Source organism: Ptychodera flava, chromosome 11 (genome assembly GCF_041260155.1).
Source record: "Ptychodera flava strain L36383 chromosome 11, AS_Pfla_20210202, whole genome shotgun sequence".
Classification (NCBI taxonomy): domain Eukaryota; kingdom Metazoa; phylum Hemichordata; class Enteropneusta; family Ptychoderidae; genus Ptychodera; species Ptychodera flava.
The window spans coordinates 41,649,640-41,671,149 of record NC_091938.1 but is presented as its reverse complement, the minus strand read 5'-3'; the positions used below and the strand labels follow the sequence as shown (position 1 = coordinate 41,671,149).

At 38.4% G+C, this 21,510-nt stretch overlaps 1 protein-coding gene across 2 annotated transcripts; it reads left to right on the top strand.

Moving 5' to 3' along the window:
- The first annotated feature begins 523 nt into the window (after positions 1 to 523).
- Positions 524 to 18,617, top strand: LOC139144300 (prestalk protein-like). Of its 2 annotated transcripts, XM_070714988.1 has the most exons (27): positions 524 to 627; positions 862 to 1,005; positions 1,205 to 1,348; positions 1,463 to 1,606; positions 1,826 to 1,969; positions 2,204 to 2,347; positions 3,126 to 3,269; positions 6,367 to 6,510; positions 7,896 to 8,039; positions 8,325 to 8,468; positions 8,605 to 8,748; positions 9,764 to 9,901; positions 10,524 to 10,731; positions 11,062 to 11,105; positions 11,295 to 11,432; positions 11,732 to 11,875; positions 12,332 to 12,401; positions 12,645 to 12,688; positions 13,038 to 13,107; positions 13,584 to 13,630; positions 14,065 to 14,077; positions 14,478 to 14,549; positions 14,764 to 14,827; positions 15,318 to 15,413; positions 15,925 to 16,125; positions 17,343 to 17,396; positions 18,023 to 18,617. In XM_070714988.1, exons 1-27 carry the CDS (start codon positions 525 to 527, stop codon positions 18,071 to 18,073), a joined length of 2,997 nt encoding a protein of 998 aa, XP_070571089.1. In that variant the 5' UTR covers position 524; the 3' UTR covers positions 18,074 to 18,617. The 2 variants fall into 2 exon arrangements, with proteins under 2 accessions (XP_070571089.1, XP_070571090.1); XM_070714989.1 differs by lacking the exons at positions 1,205 to 1,348; positions 1,463 to 1,606.
- Positions 18,618 to 21,510: the final 2,893 nt, after the last annotated feature.

The following is a 21,510-nucleotide window of genomic DNA, read 5'->3' as shown; positions in this document are numbered from 1 at the left end:
ACTCCAGGTGAGATAGTTTTGAAAACCTCCTTCCATTTTACTGACCAGTAGCACAGTAGTGATCAGAACTGATGTGTGAGTAAGATGATTTTTTTAAAGTTGACTTCTCGTCTTGCTATTGCAGTTGTGAAAGAAGGAGTATGTCCTGCAGTAGAAGCAGGTACAGTTGGAATATGCTCCAACGAATGTGAGAATGATGCCCACTGTGAAGGAAGTTCCAAATGTTGCAGCAATGGCTGTGGACATGTATGTGTGCCTGCCCTTCCAGGTGAGCTTTTTCTTGTGGACGTCAATTCTACATCTGCCTCTATTTTCCAGCAGAATTTTATAGCTGTCACAAGTACATTTCAAAGAAGGAAATATGGAGCTAGCTAACAATGGTAACATGTACAAAATGTGGGTGGAAGTAAAGCCTTGTGACACAAGCCATAAGCCATCGCCTATTTTCAATTTGCATGACCCTTGAATCTTTGCTTTGCTTCAGCTGAAAAACCAGGTCAGTGTCCTGCTGTCCCAGAGGTCAAATGGGAAGCTGTGCTGAGGAATGCACCAATGACCACTCCTGTTCAGGCTTCAGCAAGTGTTGTAGTAATGGATGTGGCCATGTTTGCATGGCACCAGTTCCAGGTAAGGGGCATTGAAATGACTATAGCAAACAGCTCAATCTAAAGTGGTCTTTTGCATCTCAATGTCACATGATCTCTGCCACTTTTAGAAATTAAATGTCTGTCACTCTGTCTCTCTTTATTTCAACATTATCTGTCAATTGGGAGGGAGGGCCTGTTTTTATGGACTTGATCTCTATCTTTGACACTCTGTCAATGAAGGAATTCATGGGGTGACTCTCTTTACTCTTTACAGTCGTTAAGGAAGGCCAGTGTCCAGCAGTTCAACCAGGAATGGGTGGCATTTGTTCTGAAGAGTGCAGTGATGATGCCCATTGCACAGGATCCAAGAAATGCTGTAGTAATGGTTGTGGTCACGTTTGTGTTGATGCTGAACCAGGTGAGTTGCATCCAGATTCCTCTAGTGCTGCAGAGATGAAATAGAGCTGATAAATTGTGGATTTCACCTGACTTCAGCTAGCTTAGTGTTTTAGTCATCATTAGGACCATTTTGGAGCCTTGTCTTTTTGTAGAGTTGTCCAATCTCCTTCACTTAGTTCTTGTGCAATGTTGAGTCATCTCTGAATTTGATTTTGCAGTCATCAAACCTGGCCAATGTCCAGTCCTTCCAGCGGGTCAGATGGGTATCTGTGCCGAAGAATGTACCAGTGATGAGTCCTGTCCAACTTTCCACAAATGTTGTAGCAATGGATGCGGCCACACATGTGTTGCACCCACTCCAGGTGAGATAGTTTTGAAAACCTTCCATTTTACTGACCAGTAGCACAGTAGTGATCAGAACTGATGTGTGAGTAAGATCATTTTTTTAAAGTTGACTTCTCGTCTTGCTATTGCAGTTGTGAAAGAAGGAGTATGTCCTGCAGTAGAAGCAGGTACAGTTGGAATATGCTCCAACGAATGTGAGAATGATGCCCACTGTGAAGGAAGTTCCAAATGTTGCAGCAACGGCTGTGGACATGTATGTGTGCCTGCCCTTCCAGGTGAGCTTTTTCTGGTGGATGTCAATTCTACATCTGCCTCTATTGATTCCAGCAGAAGTTTATAGCTGTCACAAGTACATTTTCAAAGAAGGAAATATGGAGCTAGCTAACAATGGTAACATGTACAAAATGTGGGTGGAAGTAAAGCCTTGTGACACATGCCATAAGCCATCGCCTATTTTCAATTTGCATGACCCTTGAATCTTTTCTTTGCTTCAGCTGAAAAACCAGGTCAGTGTCCTGCTGTCCCAGAAGGTCAAATGGGAAGCTGTGCTGAGGAATGCACCAATGACCACTCCTGTTCAGGCTTCAGCAAGTGTTGTAGTAATGGATGTGGCCATGTTTGCATGGCACCAGTTCCAGGTAAGGGGCATTGAAATGACTATAGCAAACAGCTCAATCTAAAGTGGTCTTTTGCATCTGAATGTCACATGATCTCTGCCATTTTTAGAAATTAAATGTCTGTCACTCTGTCTCTCTTTATTTCAAGATTATCTGTCATGTGGGAGGGAGGGCCTGTTTTTATGGACTTGATCTCTATCTTTGACACTCTGTCAATGAAGGAATTCATGGGGTGACTCTCTTTACACTTTACAGTCGTTAAGGAAGGCCAGTGTCCAGCAGTTCAACCAGGAATGGGTGGCATTTGTTCTGAAGAGTGCAGTGATGATGCCCATTGTACAGGATCCAAGAAATGCTGTAGTAATGGTTGTGGTCACGTTTGTGTTGATGCTGAACCAGGTGAGTTGCATCGAGAATTCGTTTATTGTGATTAAATATTTTGCAACGAATTGCTTTGCACTCAACTGGCGCCCAGTGATGGCCTGAATGTAATTAATCAAGATCATTCTTAGGGTTATTTTCCTCCATGTGCTTGAAGTCAGTTAGTCATGTTTAGAATTTTTCTCGAAAATGAATTATGAGTTTTTACCGAGGGTGAAGATATTTTTAGAATAGTAACGAGCTTGTCAATAGAAGTTCTTGATTGTTCTTATGTTCTCTGGATAGAATCGTTGAGCATAAATAAGGGAAGGCACAGTTTTCTGACAGACTTTGGGAGTGCGTCACTGACGTTACTTCGAGACATTTTTGAGTTTGCCGCCGATATTTTACTTCAAGACTTTGGGATCACACCAGCAGTGTTAATGTCAAGACGTTCACCACCGCGATGGATTTATACTGTGGACTTTGCACGACCATCCTGCAAGCCTAGGACTGCTCTCTCATTGGGTCTGTCTCACTGTTTGACTCAACCCTAGAGCTTTGTGCAGTCCCAGCTGACATACGTAGCCTGTAAACTTTAAGAGTTTTTACTCTATCCCTTGACTTAGTGATTAGTCTTCAAGAAAATCACTGTTTTCACCGTTTTTTCTAACGTAATATAATTGTATTCAGTGGATTTTTTGGTTAATATATTTGTTGTTTACTGAGTGTCTAAAAAGGGCACCACACTGTTATTGATTTCGCATCTAGGTGTCAAAAAGGACATATATTTAGAAAAGTATGTTTTCATTTGCAGTCCCTAAGGCAGGTGAATGCCCAGCTATCAGTATGGATAATTTTGGTATTTGTTCCGAAGAATGTGAGTCTGATGATTCATGTCCTGGCTTCCAGAAATGCTGTAGCAATGGTTGTGGCCATAGTTGTTTGAACCCAGTGACAGGTAAATCTCGTCGTTACTGTTGTGGGCTTTGCCGTTTGTAATATATTTCAATTGTTTACATAAAGTAGAATAAAAGATAAATATCTTTTTGAAATATTATAGCAGTACTTGTTTCCAGGTAGAAAGTGCTGTAAAAATGAAAGACTTCATCTAGTGCTGAAACTTTGCCCAGGGAAACTTTAAACTGCTTCTTCCGTATTTCCTGACATCTGAAATTCAAAACATCCACAACCTTTGTGGTAACTCTATTTGAAAAAATGATTTTTTTTATATTTACATGAATAAGACTTGACAGTTTTATTTATCCCGCGATCTTCAAAATGAATACACACAAGCGACAGAATAGAAAAGTAATGGAAAATTTTGAGAGCCTGAATATCTGTTATTGAACCACTCTTTTTGAGAGTGGGGATTTGGCCGAGCTGTTCTGTCTGTTGCCTCTCAGTGCCAGGTGACTGGATGTCGTATGCTGTGAGTTCGAACCCGATTGAAAACTAGCCGTATCTCTTCCAAAGATGCATTTTACCTTTAGACATTTAAGTTACAAGCAGCAATTTACTGAAGTATGATGTTCATTTACCAAGTAAAATATTCTTTGTGCATAAACTTACTAGTGATGAATAAAAATGCAGCTACGCTTTATTTGAATTTTACTTACCTCAAAAATTTTCGCAGAGAAGTAGACTATACGCTGTTGTCATTAAAATTAGAGCCTGAATATCTGTCCCCAGGGCTAGTATTAGACCCTTCTAAACATTGAATTCTGAGCATACACTGAGCTTGTAATTCCTTATAAAAGCCTAGCTGATGGTAAACGTTGTGATTCGTATTTTGTGATTATTGTTTAAAAAGTGTTATGTGACAACCAATTTGCATCTCTCAAAATTTAGTTTTTAGCTTCCCGTGTACAAATACTGCAATATCAACATCGTGACTATGCAAGTGTGTCTCCGATGTCTTTTGTCTGTCTTGAGATTTTTTGTGACAGACTCTTGAATGTTTGAAACAAGGGATGAGGCACCAGTCGGAAATCGTCGCATCAGAGAAAATGATCTAGAACCTCAAACAAAAATCGCAGACTTTGCAAGGATTTATACGACAGATTTTAATCACCCTGCAAATTTCGGAAATACTGCATCGTTTGTGCAAGCGGTGGCTATGGCGCGTAATCAAGGCCAATATTCTAACTCCCAATTTTCAACTATACAAAGCGACATTCAACATTCTAACTCCCCATTTTCAACTATACAAAGCGACATTCAACATTCAAACTCCCCATTTTCAACTATACAAAGCGACATTCAACATTCAAACTCCCCATTTTCAACTATAAGCTTACAACTCAACATTCAACTATCGAACTCAACATTTGGGATTGCTATTCCCCATTTTCAACTTTCGAACTCCACATTTTCAACTCTCGAACTCAACATTTAGGATTCGCATTCTCCCTAGGCATCCCTAACTTGCTTCATTGTAGTTACCCACGTTTTTCCTTCTGGGCTATACTACGTCAGAACGCGTCATAGATACGTCACATGACGTTTCGGAGTTTTAGAGTTATTCCTATGTGATGTTCTAGAGGGTCCAAAAATATGGCCCGGAAACACTTGTGATGCTATCAAGATTTACCGCCGACCTCCGCCATCACTTAGGCCTAATTCGGTCGCTATCATGTCGTCTAATCAAGAGCATGCATGCGTGGCTCGCCATGGCTTATTTTAAAATTAACAACTCGCTTGTTAATTTCCACACTATTACAGCCAAAACACAACTCAAACACTAAACTAGCTCTGCATGGCAGGGCTTAGCCCTGCGTACGATGCTGTGTGTTCCGCTACAGCTAATCGCCTGGTGAGCGTGGCGATTAGCTGTAGCGGAACACACAGCATCGTACGCAGGGCTAGGCAGGGCTGTGTGTTACCGGCGTTATACGGCTTCCCACCACATGTAGTGGGAGGCCGTATAACGCCGGTAACACACAGCCCTGCAATGCAGAGCTAACACTAAACACACCAAAGCACATACAAGACGAGATGGCTGATGTGTGAAGCCACTTTCCCTTTATTACACCGTGACCACAGGTTATCGTAACGTTGCTTGGATAGTCGTTCGAGGCGGGTGGCCGCAGGTCGCCGTTTACTTGGAAAAAGTAAACGGCGACCTGCGGCCGCCCGCCTCGAACGACTATCCAAGCAACGTTACGATAACCTGTGACCGTGACCACTATGTTCAACATCATGTATTTCACGTTGAGCGGCTTGCACCAGCTGGACAATACGCTCACTACACATTCAAATGCCACTTAACTGTGACAAAAGTCTAACAAGACTCTCACACCCACGTGACACATCTCCCCGTCTGTCAGGCTGGTCAAGATCAAGTAGCAGCCTAAACAAACTACCACTGATGTGGTCACTAACGAACCCGGTGTCGTCCAAAATTAACTGCGAGGTCACCATATGTTTAGGACTCCCTAACAAAGTGATAAGTAGTTTCATGTAAAATGACACCGACGATTTTTTAAAGTCGTATTTGACTATATGTATGCTAATTTTGGCTTGTGTTCGCTGGCTAGTGGTCTAGGGGGACCTATGACTTCGATAGTTGAAAATGGGGAGTTTGAATGTTGAATGTCGCTTTGTATAGTTGAAAATGGGGAGTTTGAATGTTGAATGTCGCTTTGTATAGTTGAAAAGGGGGGTTGAATGTTGAATGTCGCTTTGTATAGTTGAAAATGGGGAGTTAGAATGTTGAATGTCGCTTTGTATAGTTGAAAATTGGGAGTTAGAATATTGGCCTTGATTACGCGCCATAGGTGGCAAATCTCAATGTTTTAGAGGCTATGCAAATCGATGCCTCATGTATTTTCTTTTCTATTGTTCAGAGAATTTAATAGTCTGGAAGGGCCTAACACTGGTTCTGAACCCTTAAAACCTTTACGGTGTGTCGAATTTCATACCGCATTAAGCCTAATCTCCATTTACACATAATTCAAACGATAAACATTACTCCAAATGCTTGCTCAATGATTACAGAATTTGGAAAGGATATTTTCAAACGGGGAATAAATGTTATTTCTGTTATCGTTATTTAGTAAGTAAACCTGGACAGTGCCCCGTTGTACCAGCGGATCAAGTTGGAATCTGTATTAATGAATGTAATGATGATGCACACTGCCATGCAGACAAGAAATGTTGTAGCAATGGTTGTGGACTGGTTTGCGTTGATCCCGAGCCAGGTATGTTTGTGTCACATTGTTCCTTTGAATATCATCAAAAGTATTATTCTAGTGTATTTTTAATACAAAATAATAAAAGTTACCCATTTTGTAGACACATTCCTTTACTAGATAGAATCTGTATAATGTGGACATTGACAAAGTATTGTAATCAATGCAATCTGAGTATGATACTACCTGGTTACAAACAAGTAGTTTGGTTGGTCCATAAAGACGGCGTTTTCCTACTTTTTGCCAAATGAAAATATAAGCCGAACCCCCTGTACAGGTGTTTTCTGTTCCGTATTTATCCTTTTATGAAGCTGCCCCCGTAGGTCATTTGACATTTCTTAAAAATTACCTAAAAGATTTAAGTGAAATTCGGTGAATACTACACAGATTTGTTATTGTTACATGTAGGTTCAGGAAATGTGGTTGGAATGGGGGGCTTACAGACCATAAAAACGTATTGTCTTACTATGTTAGAAGCTTACTGTAGTTGTATTCGCAATCAGATTTTAAGGAACCAAGCCAATTAATCAAATACGTTTCAAAACATGTTAAAATTGGTACCGATTTCAATGGGTAGTAATTGTTTTGTAATGAGGCAGTTTAATATGGCAATACTCAGAGGGCGATATCATTCAGATTGATAAGTAGAATGTCGAGGATGAGATATAGAACTTATTAAACCTTCGTAAACATTTACCTGCAAATACCATATCAATTTGCATATTAAAAAATAGTTTGAATGGGGCAAAGATCTTTTCAAATACCATAAATGTCATAAATTTGTATCTGAATGTGATTTAGGCCTGGTAAGATATCTCACGAGTAAATAAGTCATTGATATCCACTTTGACTGAAGTTTTGACAGTAATTATACGAACACTAAATGCAAGTAATTATTGTACAGGTTGATGCATAGAATCACCAGGATGAGATTTACATTTGAGAATCTTTTTTCGACTCATTAACTCTTGCTGATTGATAGGTCAGGGAAATGTCAGGGCTTGTTAATTCTTACACGTGATGAATTTTGAAATATTAAAATCATGGACATACAAATACATAAAAGGGTCACTTTCAACTCGAGAAGTTGAGATATGTAGAAGACAAGATTTCGGTGAGATCTTTCATACAAATAAGTCACTATTTTGTACATATAACGAACATTTGGAAAACAAATACAATATAACAAATGTGCCTTATGATGCCTTGACTTTTATTTTGCATATTCAATACGGCACTCGAAGTGCATATACATTGATTCATTCATTGATTTGGATTCAGCTCCGACTCCTTGAAACACGGGATCACATTAAGTTGTGATTGGCATAGACATCTATATCTTCAATCGTAAAGCCTGAGTTTTCTATATACACGCATATATTATTTGCTTCTAGTGATAAGACCTGGAGAGTGTCCAGTCGTGAGTATGGATCAAGTCGGTATTTGTTCTGAAATGTGCGTCGATGATTCTTCGTGCCCGAGCTTCCAGAAATGTTGTAGTAATGGTTGCGGTCACGTCTGCTTAGACATTGTGCCAGGTAAGCAAAATTTACTTGAGACTAATAATCTGTTAATATATTGAGGACGTTAAAATTTCGCATTTACTCCCGTCCTGATTCCAGTGATTTTCAGCTTCCACGTAGGCTTCAAAACTCTGTTTGATCTATTGTTTCTTTCTGATTTGTAATTTGACATTCGTAAATTTCGTTTGTCTATTTATTTATTCAAGTATTTCAAATGAGTCCCCGATCGAATAAAATGTATAATATCCGAGAAGTAACGATAATTTTAACCAAATGTACTCCTCTGTAATTTTTTCACAGTGGTGAAGAAAGGTCAGTGTCCTGCCATTGATGCAGATCAAGTTGGACTATGTATCACACAGTGTACAGATGATGGTCACTGTCATGGTAACCATAAATGTTGTAGTAATGGATGTGGAAGAGTGTGCGTGGAACCAGAACCAGGTATTTAATTTAAAAGGTTTACTTTAATATTCAATTTGAAACATAGAAACATACATTTTACTACAAACCGTATACACTTTTTGAAGTTTTCATGAATGTTTATACTCCAACACAAATGTCGGTTTTTTTCCCGTAGAACCTAAACCAGGCCAATGTCCAGCCGTTGTTGACGGTGCGATCGGAGCCTGTGTTGAAAATTGTTCTCGCGATGACGATTGTCCGCATACGTCAAAATGCTGTTCAAATGGCTGTGGTCATATGTGCATGGAACCTCCTCCTGGTAAATATTGAGATCAATAGTTTTTTTTAAGAATTGCCATGGGGTGTAAATGCCCTGACATTAGTGTTGTTGTTAGCAAACATGCAGTTAGGATCGGGACTTGTCAAATACAGCAATATCTTACCTGAATTATTCTCAGATTCTTAATTACATAACTATCGTATGCCATCATTATATGGAACCAGAGAGAAAGATAGATAGAGTGGCAACAGGTATTGTTTAAGGCGTGAAGCGGTTACGTAACCCATCCATGTTCGCCTCGCCTCAGGTTGCTCTCGTCTCTCTTTTCCGAAGAGTGCCGACCATGAATCCTTCGGTAATTTTCGGATTTTCGCCAATTGTTAAGCGAAAGTATGTTCGGCAAAGTTTGTGTTGTTGTTGTCGTGTGGTGCTGAGCAGAATTGACGTGCTGGCGAAAACGGGAGTGTTTTGAGCTTCAGGAAAATGAGTTTTACCGTTTTAAAAATTCCTCTCATATTTTTATGAATATAATGAGTGTGTTTGAACCAAATTTGAAAGTCTTTTATCGATACTGACTGGTTTACTCAATGGTTTACGGTCAGTCATACCCTCTTTTACACGTGCGTCAAGGAAGGACATGTTTATGAAACTGCTGGCGTGTTATGTTTTGATTGGCGTGAAGCAGTGTTTCTGGCCTGAGAGCTCACCAAGTAACTATGGTTGCTACGCGACTGGCAGTACGATGCCATCTCGTCGTATTTTTCGCATAATCTCGTGTAATTATCAACCACAAACAAAGCCTCCAAAAAGTTTAACACCTTTGGAGCTCATTTAATATGAAAAGCCAATAGTCTACCGAGACGACCATGGAACAAAAGACATGCAAGTGTTGCGACTCTGTCTATATGTTACTCTGTGATGGAACACGGGACGCAATTTAATAGTACTCATGTGTTTGGATAGCATGATAATCTGTATTACTGAAGTGAAAAACCAATCGAGATACAGCGCTCACCTTTGCAACTGCCAATGATCAATCTTACATTTCCTACAGTTGTCAAGCCAGGTGAATGCCCTGCCTTGTCTGGATTTGGTATTTGTATGGAAGAGTGTGGGAACGATGCACATTGTGTTGGACACAGTAAATGTTGTAGCAATGGATGCGGCCACGTTTGTTCTGAGCCAGTACAAGGTAAGGCCGATACAGCAGTGATACTTAATAACACTTCGTTCGAAGCAGTTAGGCAATCAACCGACCAACACTACAATAATTATTGCGTGTAGTACAGTGACCCAGGCATATATTACATTCATTTCTTCAGATGATCAAGGCATTTCTGCACCTAATAATGATTCTTCCCTGGCCAGGAAAAGATGACAAATGTTATACAAGTCACACAAATGGTGAATAGAAGAAATTGGAAAACAGAAAGCAAGACTGTACCATCGTTGTGTGACTGATCTTTCCTTTTAGCGTCATCTATGAGAATTTACATAAATCATGTGACGCATTGTTTACATTTTTGGTCATCGAAATTTCCGAGTGCCGTGCCAAAAGATAGCTCGTCCAGCATAAAGGAACATACTTTTCATTGTTGTATTTAGATACCATGTCTTGTAGTCCATTTCTTTTTGATCACAGTTCACATTTTATGACTGTAATAAACTTTCCTCCAGTTGATACAAACAAAACGGTTTTGATTTGTTACCATATTCACTTCATTTTCTCCTAAAGCATTGCACAGTAGAAGCTTGAACGCATTTTAACATTTGGACAAGTGAATTGAATTCATTTTTCCTACTCCATCTTTCAGTTGTTAAACCAGGAGAGTGTCCACCGGTCAGTGGTGACTATTTTGGTGTCTGTGTAGATGAATGTACTCGTGATGCTCACTGCAATGGGTCGGCCAAGTGTTGTAGCAATGGTTGTGGACACGTTTGTCAAGAGCCTATGAGCTCCTGTGAATATGACGAAGTTCAATATAAACATGGGGAAGAAAGATTTGACGAGTGTAATACTTGGTACGTCCTGAAAACAAATTTAGATTTAAAAACTCATCGGTTGAATTCTTCTCTCTACAAAAGACTGATAAACACACAACCACGTAATATGGTTTAGCGATACCCGAGGCCAGCTGCAGTCGCTATTTATTATCGAATTTATTTGACTCGTGATTCAAGGTAGTTGGACTGATATAATGCTGTACGGAAATTCACATAATCTTTATTCTTCTAATCATTGAAGAAGTTGTCATGTATTTTCTTCTTGTCGTAAGTGCTATTTATTGCATACGTTTGAATCGATTTGGAGAAATTGAATTCACTTATTTGCTTATCCTTTACTCCATGCAGCACCTGCATGAACGGCTTATGGTCTTGCACGAAGATGGCCTGCAGTAAGTATTTCTTAATTTTCATTTCACAAAAATGGTGGTTTTGGAAAGTGTGAACTTTTAAGGTGACTATGATACTTAAAATGTTGAGGTGTATACTAGGATATCATTCATATTGTCATTGATTACTTTCCTACCAATAACTAGTTCATAACGTAGAATAACATGATTTGGCTTTTGTTCTGTTTTTAGTAACAAAACCTGGTGACTGCCCATCAGTCAATGCCGATACGTTCGGTATTTGTGTCTCTTCTTGTCACCACGATACATTCTGTCCGGGAACACAAAAGTGCTGCTTCAATGGATGTGGCCGCACCTGCGCAGAACCCCGTGAGTTAACATTACGAATATCGGCTTCGTTTAGTACACAAAGTGTGCTGATTCTCAGCGAGCGATCATGTAAATTTATTATAGTTGATTATAGTGACAATATGTGATGGCGGGAGTAATTTACATTTATTGACTTGATTGAATTTTCTTTTGAAGACTAGATTATTTATTTGAATTTAAGTTATCCGGTTCCTTCCAACGAAGAAGGAGTGTAGATATTTTATCTTTCCTTTACGCACATCTTTAATACTTTCACTTTAAAATTTAATGTTTGTGGTGCGCTTTATATTTCATTGCAGCACCCAAACCTGGTGTATGTCCTGTTCTTGGAGCACTGCGTGCTGGCATCTGTATAACCGAATGTGAAAGTGATCACTCATGCAGTGGCGATCACAAATGTTGTTCTAACGGTTGTGGTCACATTTGCACTGCTCCAGCAGGAGGTAGGCACTTATAATGTATTTTACTGAAACGTGAATTCTACCATCAACACTGAAAATAGCCATGCATAAAATACGAAATACCGACCGCATTTACCAATAGATAACACGTAAGATTCATCAAGCGAATCAATAGATTATCATAATCGTATTTTCAATCAGAAGTATTCAAAATAGTAAAGATGTGGCATTTGTATCTGTCAAATTTTATTATATTTACGACTAATTATTTTGTCCTAGTTTTAATATGAGGACACCAGCCGCCAAACGTAGGGGGGAGGAGCTGACACAGTAGGCGAAATTTGGTACCTTAGTTATAGTAATATATTTATGTGTTCAGATTCCACAAGCACAAACAATTCACCGACAAGAAACGAAATACTAGACTAAATGGTCAAAACCAGAGTAAGAATAATATCTGAAATCATTCACAAAAATGTAAACTATTGATTTTTGCAGAGCATACCTGCCAGTACAATGGAATCAACTACAAAGAATACCAACTCAGAAAACAAGATTGCAATACATGGTAATTATTTCAATTTAAAGGCAATAGATGTCTGCAATGAAGCATAATAAACATTTATATGTCTATCAAATGTCCTCTGAGAGCGTGATAAATCTGTGCACACTACGATTGACTGTGCCAACCACGAAAATACGAAAAAAATAAAAAATAAAAAATAAACATTTGTAAACATTGAAAACAACTTGTGCTGGGATGCGATTTCGTTTATGTAATAACGTACGTATTTGCTCGTTTTAATTTCAGTAATTGCACACGACAAGGTTGGATCTGCACAGAGAAAGAATGTGGTGAGTTTACTTTTGTTATTTTGAAGTAAACATGGCATCTTTAACTCAGAAATGTTCTATAGCATGCATCAACGAACAGTGCCATGGGAACATGAGTCATCTATTTATGACTAACTTTTATATCGTCTAATTATGAATCTTTCGTGGTACGTTTACATATTACATTTGTGCTTCTGTGTGTCTGTATCCGTATACACTTCATATGTGATTCTGCCTGCATATGTGCACACACACATTTCTTTATGTAGGCCCCCCTAAGCTTTTATCGCCTGTTGAATGTTTATCTAAAATCGTCTCACTTTTGTTTTCGACACTATTTAATATCTCAATATGTTTGATTTCCATTTAGTCACTCCATGTATTTACAAAACCAATGAATATGACCATGGTTACCAACGTGAAACTGATTGCGAGATCTGGTGAGTGACATGTTACACATCCTATAAACTTTTCAAAAAATCGTTACTCGATCCGTCAATGGGTAAAGAATTGAGGATGTATTGGTGCAAGTGAAAATGCGCAATTGTAGAAAGGGAGAATGGGTTGCTGTAAATACGGGTTGCTCATGAAAACAATTTGTCCCGAACAGCTAATGATAAGCACTACAGCGGGACAACGTGACGGCAATATGCACACGTCATTTCTTACTGATTTGGAGTTTCACACACGGTGTGTGGTATAGATCCATTCATTGACGTCACTTCTCGGCTATGAGCAGTTTATTCATGTACAGTATTCCCATTATGCAGTTTTCTCTCATTTTGCACGTGTTTCACATCGTGCTATAGTAGTAAGGTTTTAGTTCTCTTTGTATAAGTGTTTGTATAATTCACATTACATGTGTTTTATACTTCCTTTATTATACTTGACATTATGTACGTTACTTCTTCAACAGTGAATGCAATAATGGTAAATGGATTTGTACAACAAGTCAGGATTGCAGTAAGTAGAACATTAACTCAGTGCAATATGATTTTGTGTTCAACAAGTTCTTGTTGTACATAATATAATGTCATTGTGAACAGTTTCTTCAATTATGTCAATATTTCAACAGTCTTAGCTTCTCATTCATACACATTTTTACTTTACGAAATCAAGGTATATCTATCCGATGGTTTTTATCGCAACCCATCCAACTTTCTCAAGCCACTGAATGTAATTCACTCTAGCTTCGCTGCAACATTCTAAATTAAAACAATAAAGGCATTAATAGCTCAGCCGTTCCTTATTAAAGTGATAGAAGCTTTTTACGAAAAAACTGTTGCTTGATTTTATGGTGTATAGTTTTCTGGGTTAGATGATCAGACTGCTAACTATCAGACTTGTTTCCTATTCTTTTCAACGCTGTTGTTGGATCCACCACATCGTTAATGCAGGAAGTACCGCAACGTAAGTAGTGAAACCTCCATTTATCATTTCAGATATATTATATCATATTCCTGGATTAAAATAACCGTAGTCGCCCACTTCATTTTCAATAATATTATCTCTATTAGCGTTACATAAAACTTTCTTTGACCTGAAGTAGGTTTCATGTAAAGCTAACAGTCTTGATTCATCAGCAAAGATATCACATTTGTAACTACTCAATGCACAAAGCGAGCCAAATGATATGAAGTAAAATTTATTTTTCACAAGAATACGTCACAATCTATACCTCAACTGTAGTGCTGTTTATTTGAAGAGGATGTAACCAAATTTCACAAAATCCAAAACGAAAGCAGTAAAATCTTGTGAAAAATGAAAGACTCTGCATGGATTCTAACCAGTCATCTCTTTTTTTCTTAAGTCAATATGACGTGACCTTCGCATTTAAAGAACAGTATGACCTGATTCGAGGAAACGAAATGGATTTCAAACGGTGAGTTGGTAACATTGTTATTATTAAATGAATACGTTTACATAGGAATATATTTCCATATTGTTGTATGATTTTTCCTCTATGCTTATAACTTGCTATCGAGACCATGGACATAATTTACATTTCAAAATATTTCTTAGAAATATTGAAAATATGAAAACCATAACAAAGAATTTCGACATTTGAGCAACATTGATTCTGTTCTCTATTTCAGTGTGCTTATTTCAAGTTTCGGTGAGATGTTTGGAGTTACAGACAGCATGATTGTCGACCTTGCGGTAAGTCACACCGTATGCTCACTTTCACTGTAATAAACCAAACACTTGTAGGCTGACATTAGCAAAGTCTGTAAGATGAACATAGCTACAGAAAAGGCTAATATTGATATGGTATTTTCAGCTTTACGGTGTTTCTTTCCAAAATCAACGCCCTCGTTCTAAGGATTCTAGTTGTGAAAGAACGTTCCGTCAGTCATTTCAATATTCCGTACTCCAGTTGAGAAAAACCAGAGTCCGTCCATCGTTGTTGGAGGTACTTTGAACGTGCGTTAAGACCCGCTTTCATGTTTTTCGCAAAATACAAAAGGACTCCATGTTTTCAGAAATACCAAGAGATATTTTCTTGTTTCGTCACTCCCAGTAGACATTGTCGTGTTATCATCACGTGTTATTACTACTTTTAATTTTATGTTGATATAAAGATTCTAACATCGTTTTTTTGTCATTGCACGACATGGTAATGCAAATAATTTTTCGCTCATCATCACAGTTGACAGAAGGAAGTATTGTCGTTGAATTTACTCTCATCGAAGAAGACGGTTCCAATGTAGATCTTCAAAGTATTGTCAATAACATCGAGGAACAGGTATGGCAATTAATTCTACCATCTATCTAAAAAACGTTTGCATCTTATTACAAATATTACTCAAGCAATTACAGCTAGTTTATACGATATTACTCGATCAAGTTAAAAACCTCAATTTATTTATTGTTTATTGATTTATTGCCGAGAAACAATTTTATTTCTTTTTCTACGTAAACATCTGATTTGCATTTGTCTCATGTGCCGATTGAGTGAGAGGGCTGCTGCGATTACTCCGCCATCTCAATAAAACGTGAAAAACCTACTGACTTATTCTCCTAACTCTTTCCAATGACGTTATCATAAAGTAGTGCACCAAGTTTATGCATATGTAGAGAGTGGATGAGCAAACGTTACAAGATATCAAACCAGAAAACAGAATGGATAAAGGAGTCAAAAACAGGTCTATCAGCAGATGTCGACATCACTAAAACTGTCTTCGCTTTACATATAAAACTACGAAACAAAAGTAATACATTTTATTACATTAATTAAATTCTTACATTTTCTTCAGTTGATGTCCGGATCCTATTCCCTTGAGTATGGTGATCACGTTCTTACAATAAAGACCGGTTCTGTGAAAATTGAGAAAAGTCTTCGTTCGTCAGGCCCACCAATGCATCAACAGCCCTATGATAGAACTACAATTGTTGCTATTGGCGTCGGTGTTGCCGTAGGAGCTGTGTTCATCTTGCTTCTCATCGGTATCATAGCTGTAAGTATCCTACGGTATATCATAGCTGTGAGGGAGCGTCATTATTTACGGCCTGGGAGGGGTCGGAGGAATTTCATCGGAAACTCTGAATTTCGAGTAACCCCCCCCCCCCCGCCAACTATGATGAAATTGAGTAACCTTCCTCTCTAACACAGACATTTTGACTGATCCCCCTAGAAAAGTTAAATATCAATACATGTATTTGTAAAGTTTAGCAATAGTAAAGGCCTTTCAAATCCTGCTGTGCCCTCCTCGATTATCATCGGTTATCTCATGACGGTTGAAAAAGGTGAAACCAACAAAATGAAATTCAAAATTGCAACAAAATGTAGATATAAAACCTCACGCTATAACCAGTATCCAACCACATAGTCTTGTTTTCTTTGGATGGCTATCATGACAGGGTTTTCACTAAGTGATCTGATATCTAACATTTGAAAGTACAGAGGGGAGAACACGCGGGAGGCTGAGGGGAAAGTGTCTGAGGGGGTTGTCCTCTCTCTTGCAGGGAAAATTTTGAGAAACTGATGTGTGCAATGGTGTAGACTAGTACAATCTGAGAGTTGTTGTTCAATTTGTATTTTTACTGAGTATAACTGTTGGAACTTCCCAAGGGGAGAGCACGAGAGGGGGTGTCCCCCTCTTGCATCGGAAATTTTGAGAATTTGATGTGTGAAATTTTGTAATCTGAGAGGTGTTTCAAATCATTTTCCGCTAAAAATAATGTAACCCCCTTCTTTTCTCTCCACATTTTGAGCATCCCATTCTATGTAGACTAGTACAATCTGAGAGTTGTTGTTCAATTTGTATTTTTACTGAGTATAACTGTTGGAACTTCCCAAGGGGAGAGCACGAGAGGGGGTGTCCCCCTCTCGCATCGGAAATTTTGAGAATTTGATGTGTGAAATTTTGTAATCTGAGAGGTGTTTCAAATCATTTTCCGCTAAAAATAATGTAACCCCCTTCTTTTCTCTCCACATTTTGAGCATCCCATTCTAGCTTTCAATTTATTGAGTGACCCCCTCAGATTCCTCTGAACCCAGGCCGATAATAATGACTGCTCCCTAAGTATTCATGTATTCTAGTATTCATGCAAACAAGTCAAATAGGTCTTAGTTCGACGGCAAAATAGGACTCCTCTAGTTAATCATGTTACATTGTCTGATCATCAACATGCATGATTTTGGCCTTACCTTGGTCTTATGGTTAATTTTCAGATGAGAAGAAAACGAGCGGGAAAAGCTAACTTGCTGGACAACCAATCTGAAGGCGTAAGTATGGTTACGTATGCTCGTCAGATTTGCTTTACTGTTATTATATGCAGTCCTTGCTTCTCCATACAGAAGTTGTCAAAATTATTTCAAATACAGGTAAAGGTGATAAGACTATTTAATGATTGATTGGATCTAATTAACATGATTCATTGTGATGACGTAGTATTCAAACTAGTGCCATAATTCCTAAATAAAAAGAGACAGGAAGAGGACTGATATTATGCTTACAAATTATTTTCCTTGTTTTCAAAAGTTTTAAAGCCATATATACAACGATCCACGAAAACAATGAAATAAACCAGGGCATCTTTCCCACGGAAGAAAGCAAGACACTAAAATTAATGAAAATTGATATCAACAAAAACTAATCCCGCATGATGTTGCTCCTTACATAAAAAAGGAATGACGTCACACGATTTCAGTTGTTCAGTAGAGTCGAGGCCACACGGTAAAATATATCTACAGTATACGTATATGCATACGTGATTTCGAACGTTTGCTTAAGTTTCGAAAAAATATGATTAAAAAGAAAATACACTAACAGCAATACAGTCTGTATGTGAATTGTGCATAATCATAATTGAACATTAATAATTACTTTGGAATTAATATTTCTTCCACAGAGTGGTTCCTATGGTCACAGTAATGCCACTTATATATCCGAAGTCCAGTAAATAGACTGACATCAAACAACTTTCAATTAAATATGCTTTGTATATTGAAGAAGACAGACGATCACAAACGCTCATTGATTATTCACCGCCGGAGAGTGACGTAGTCAGGAGTTTTCAAAATACAGAATAATGTACAGCAAGTTTCACAATATCTTTTCCGCTGGAAATTGTTACTGCTTGTAATCACTGATTTGCACAGCAACAAAATTATCAACATCTTCCATTAATATCTTACATATACAAATATCATAATTATGGCAACCACTGTTAACGTATTTACATTTAATATCCCGTAGTATACGTATGTTACTCTGACAACGACCTAGCAAATATCACAGTGTGAACTATCAACATGGATCTTATTTGTGTGTTTCTATGATAAGATGACATGACAGCGAAATGGAACTCCTACTCTCACTCCTCTCTCGTAACATCTGCTTGTTTCACTTTTAATCTCAATTGAATCTTTTACAAACTCAGGTTGATCGCATTTGTATCTAATTAATATATGATATTCTTGTAATAAAATTTTTCATTGCATCAAGTTCTGATGTAGTTTTTTGTGTATTTTATATTCATAGCATGTGCATGCCGGTGAAATGATCTCATAATTCAAGTGCACTATTAACAAAATAATATGTTCACCTCTCATCTTCCAACAAAGCTTGCAATACAAATGCTTCGGTCATGTTTTGAATTTTTGCTTTGGTAGTTTTAACATTTTATTGACGACCTTACAACGGAACAAATGGTTATTCCTTGAATAATACATTTGCATATCGAGGAGCCCGATCTCCCAACGATTTATTGTCGTAAACCTTTCGACAAACGAAACTTCCGTTTGGTGATAGAAAGTTCAGATCACCTATTTCAGAAATAACAGTGTACCTGATGGTAACCAGCAAAGGGCAAGAGAAACAGGTCTCTCTCGATTTCCTCCATAAAAATGCCTGCTGATATACAAGAATTATGAGTTGTTCCATGTACCTCGCAGATATTAAAAGAATATGAGACCCCATGGACAATGAGAATCTATTGCCATATTTGAAACAACAAAGAGATCAGCATTCGATATGTATGATCCGTATGATCCTGAACAATGTTTGCATCGTCTTTGATTTCCCGACATTTTCAAAACAAGCCATGTATGGGAGAGAATAAAGCTTACAACCAGAACATCAATGAAATCAACTACAAGGGAATCCAGTGTTACTCATATCAGTAAATTACATCATGTATGTTTCTTGGAAGGTTACGACACATAGATGCACGTCCATGCAGCGGCAATTTTATGAGAGCGGCAACCGTTCATTATTTAATTTTTCAAACTTGTACACACAGTTCAAATTTTGTGAGTAATAAAACTTCCCTACGCATCTATCAGTACATTTTACGTGAACTTATTTTTGTTAGAAAGTAAAATCGTGAAAAAAGTGCAAACAAATCGCAGTTCACAAGGCTTTAGGGGAGGTTACATATGCAATTTTCGACATTCAAAATCAAAAGACGGCCAACGCACTTCGATCAAAGCTCATGCAGTACAAGAGCAGCACGATCTCGTCCCGTATAACAAGATACTGGCAAAACTTGATATTTTTCACCTTATTTGCGTTAACATACATGTAAACGAACTTCAAACGAAATTGCAATCATATCATTGTCGCTACACTGCACGGCGCGGTGACCATGCAGAAGTCGGACATTTCAACTCTCGGGGGACCGGATTTACAATAGGGATAAACTGTTAGTTTTACCGCCGTAGAGGCACCTGTCTCATTTACGATATCAATCAGCTATCTCTATAGGTTACTTTATTAAATAAAGATCCATCGTGTGGTAAACAGTGTTACCTGAAATCTGGTAACAGTTGTGTAACAAGCCATCGAATATGTTCCCAGCGAAGCTGATAGTGATTTTGCAGCTCATTCTTTACTATTTTTTGGTAGCCGCTAACAGACACTTCGTCATGTTCGTGTTGTGTCGGCTAAATGGACGATCTGCCCAGCGACAGCCTAAATTCGAGTGAACAACCGTTTTCAAAGTTTTTGGCAAGTGGGGCACAAGATATCGGAATGGAAGATCACTGTGACGTTTTCAGCAATATAGTGATAGTGCCAGTGGCCTTCCCCGGCAGCCACAACTCTGTAATCTCGCCACTTGCTAGCATTTTTGGGGGTGGTCACGGCACTCTGTGGAATATAGACTTTTGACTAGTACTAGTACTAGTAATACTAGTAATAAAGTTACCCCTACTTGACCCAAACACCGTGGTGCATGTATTTATTTCTATACCGGAGACGGCAATTTAAAACCGCAACCACATCTTTGCTAAACCTGGTTTAAATGCAATTTTCGAACGTTTAACTAGTAGATTAACTGTATACTGTTGTCTCAACAGTTACAATCTTGTTACCAGAGTTCACAAAAAAGATGTCGAAACTTGTGTAAAAAAGTCTATCCGATCGAGACCTCGGTTGTAGTGTGCCGTCGTCGCGCGATCGCGTTGGACATTCACTTGTTCTTGACTCACGTTGTCTACTTCCTGTCTCGCGCGGCAATTTATGCATGTTCTTTGTGAAAAATAATTGTCAAGTTCATCATCCGTCAGCGCCGACATCTGTGCAAACGGGACGTCGGTTGTAGTTTTCCTACCTCAAGATGAAACAAACACATCTAACTCTTGACAACATAAATGTTTGTTGTATTTTCTTATAATTAATAGCTTTTGCACCACGCACTCGTGTTATTTTTTCAAACTTTATTTATATGTGTTCTTGTACCGATTTTAGCTGATAGTTTGCCATTTTAGTAATATTTCAGGAATTTCCCGGTACGATGTGACCCAACACTTTTCCCCAAAAGAAAGTCCTGGCAGTTTTCGTTTTGTTTTGGAGAGAATGTAGGACCGGATTATCGAGCAACGAAAATCGTGGCATGTTGGTCGAGATCAAGCGTCGCAAGCGTCTTGTAAGCGTCTGGAAGTACATTTTCAGGTCACTTGAACTGGTTTACTTCCTTCCTTCCGGTATATAAGGCCACCCCCCCCCCACCCTTTGCGCTCCGATCAATATCCGTCAGCCAAGCGTACGTGCAGGATCTACCGATGTACGGTCGACTTTAAGTTGGAATAAATTAAATTCAGTTCGAACTTATTTTAAATTCTCAGTCAGAACAGTAAGTTCATTCAAAAAGGCTTGGCTAGTAAAACATTTGAACGAGGTCGTGCGCTACGTCATTACCGAATAGATGACCGAATATGTTGAATAAAATACGCGTGTCATCTTCCTTGAGTACGGGACAGTTGATGAAGCCGTGTCGGTGTGAATAATGCATATTGCATGGAAAGTTTTCGTATTTTCATCGACCGGTCATCCTTTAACGGCTAGTTTTATGCACATATTTGCACTTCAATGAGTTTTACATGTATCATTGAAAAC

Excerpts from the sequence above, each read along its gene's own strand:
- LOC139144300 (XM_070714988.1), top strand. The coding sequence starts at position 525 with ATGGGAAGCTGTGCTGAGGAATGCACCAATGACCACTCCTGTTCAGGC. Across the intron at positions 9,902-10,523 it reads TTGTTCTGAGCCAGTACAAG|TTGTTAAACCAGGAGAGTGT; the intron begins GTAAGGCCGATA and ends TCCATCTTTCAG. Across the intron at positions 13,108-13,583 it reads GAAACTGATTGCGAGATCTG|TGAATGCAATAATGGTAAAT; the intron begins GTGAGTGACATG and ends CTTCTTCAACAG.